Source organism: Zea mays, chromosome 4, assembly GCF_902167145.1.
Source record: "Zea mays cultivar B73 chromosome 4, Zm-B73-REFERENCE-NAM-5.0, whole genome shotgun sequence".
Lineage (NCBI taxonomy): Eukaryota > Viridiplantae > Streptophyta > Magnoliopsida > Poales > Poaceae > Zea > Zea mays.
In genome coordinates this window covers 191,777,087-191,778,674 of record NC_050099.1, presented here as the reverse complement: position 1 = coordinate 191,778,674, position 1,588 = coordinate 191,777,087, and the positions used below count along the sequence as shown (strand labels likewise).

At 38.2% G+C, this 1,588-nt stretch overlaps 1 protein-coding gene across 1 annotated transcript; it reads left to right on the top strand.

The window, feature by feature from the left end:
• The first annotated feature begins 502 nt into the window (after window positions 1-502).
• Window positions 503-1,342, top strand: LOC118476996 (uncharacterized). The gene has a single exon (XM_035967479.1). The coding sequence runs from the start codon at window positions 632-634 to the stop codon at window positions 1,160-1,162; it is 531 nt and encodes a 176-aa protein (XP_035823372.1). The 5' UTR covers window positions 503-631; the 3' UTR covers window positions 1,163-1,342.
• The last annotated feature ends 246 nt before the right edge of the window (window positions 1,343-1,588 follow it).

Below are 1,588 nucleotides of genomic sequence, written 5' to 3'. Positions count from 1 at the left end.
TTGTGGCGCCAAAATGTCTTTGGTTGTTCCAAGCAGAGGCCATAAAAACTGTGTGGTGCGTCTGCACCCAGGTACCCAATATTTTAGTTTCGGACATGATCTCACTTTGGGGCTGTAGCCTAGTGCTTCTCTGCTCTCGATCTGCTTGACTGGTCGGTGTGAGAATTTGGTAGATAGCGGCATACTTGTGTGTGTGTGTGTCACCGATACACCTGGGAGCCTGAAGCAGAAACTGAACCGATAGCCATAGGAGAAGAAGGTTGGTTGATCCACCACTGTCGCAATACTTGTGCTGTTGTGCAATAGTAGCACTATTTTACTGTTTTACTGTTTTACTGGTTTACTTGAAGCTTCTTCAGCTGTGATGAATTATGTTTTACTGTTTTACTGCTTGCCACTATTTTACAATTTATATTTTGTTTCTGGGAACTACTTGTAAGCTGTTTTACTGTTTTACAATTTATATTTTATTGTTACTATAATCTGTTTTATTGTGTCTACAAAATGCTATAGCTATTTCAGATTTTACAGTTTTTGTAAACAATATTGTTTAATTTGAATCTATACATTATTTCAGAAAAAACCATCTGAAGCTAAATTTTTCAACAAGCCACTTGAGAACTACCATTACATGGCTGTCATATTTGGGAATCATCAAGCAACTGGACTATTTGCAAAATGCACCAGTGATCCCCTAGGTTTCGACACATCTGAAAGTGCAGGTACATATGGTGTGGGTTATTCTGGAGACTTGGCTGGTCATGAGAGTAACAATGCAAGTCCAACTCGTGATAGTGGAGAATCATTGAACCCAAGTGGTCCAATTCGTGATGGTGGAGACTCATCTACTCGAAGTGGTGCAAGAAGGAAGAGAGGGCGCATGATGATGGAAGATGAGGATCCATTGATATGCACTGTCACTGAAGCTTTTAAGACTCTTTCAGATGCAATCAAGCAGTCAGCACCACAACCACGTCCGATAATCCCACCCAACCTATGGACTATGATGAAACAGATTCCTGTTTTTGAAAGAGAACATATAGCACACTACTATGGCTACTTGTGTGAGAATCCAGCCCTTGCTTATGCCTTTCTAGAGATGGGACTAGATGATCAAATGGTATGGGTGTCTAGGTACATCAAGACTCATCTTTCTGATTGATGCATCAAAAAAGCAGATTAGCCTAAAACTTGTGTCTGAAACTTTTTAGTTATTTCTATGATGGATGGAGTCTATGAAACTTCTCTTTGAACATTGTTATGGATGTTGGATAACTTCTCAATTTTATTTGTATGCTGGATAATGTTGAATATGTATGTTGGATAAATTCTCAGTTTTTAATGTATGTTGGATAATGCTGGATGAAATTGTATGCTGGATAAGTACTCGTGAAGATACAAGTTTCAATTTTCAGTTTTATCTATGTTATAACTTTCATTTTTTATGTATGTTGGATAAAAATGCAACCTTTTTGGTGTGGTGAGTGAAAGCAGATTGAGCGTCGCTTGATGACATGCTTCTTCAAAACAAACAAAAAATGGATTCACCTGCTTCCTCAAAACAAACAAAAAATGGATTCACCTCATT

Excerpts from the sequence above, each read along its gene's own strand:
- LOC118476996 (XM_035967479.1), top strand. The coding sequence starts at position 632 with ATGGCTGTCATATTTGGGAATCATCAAGCAACTGGACTATTTGCAAAA.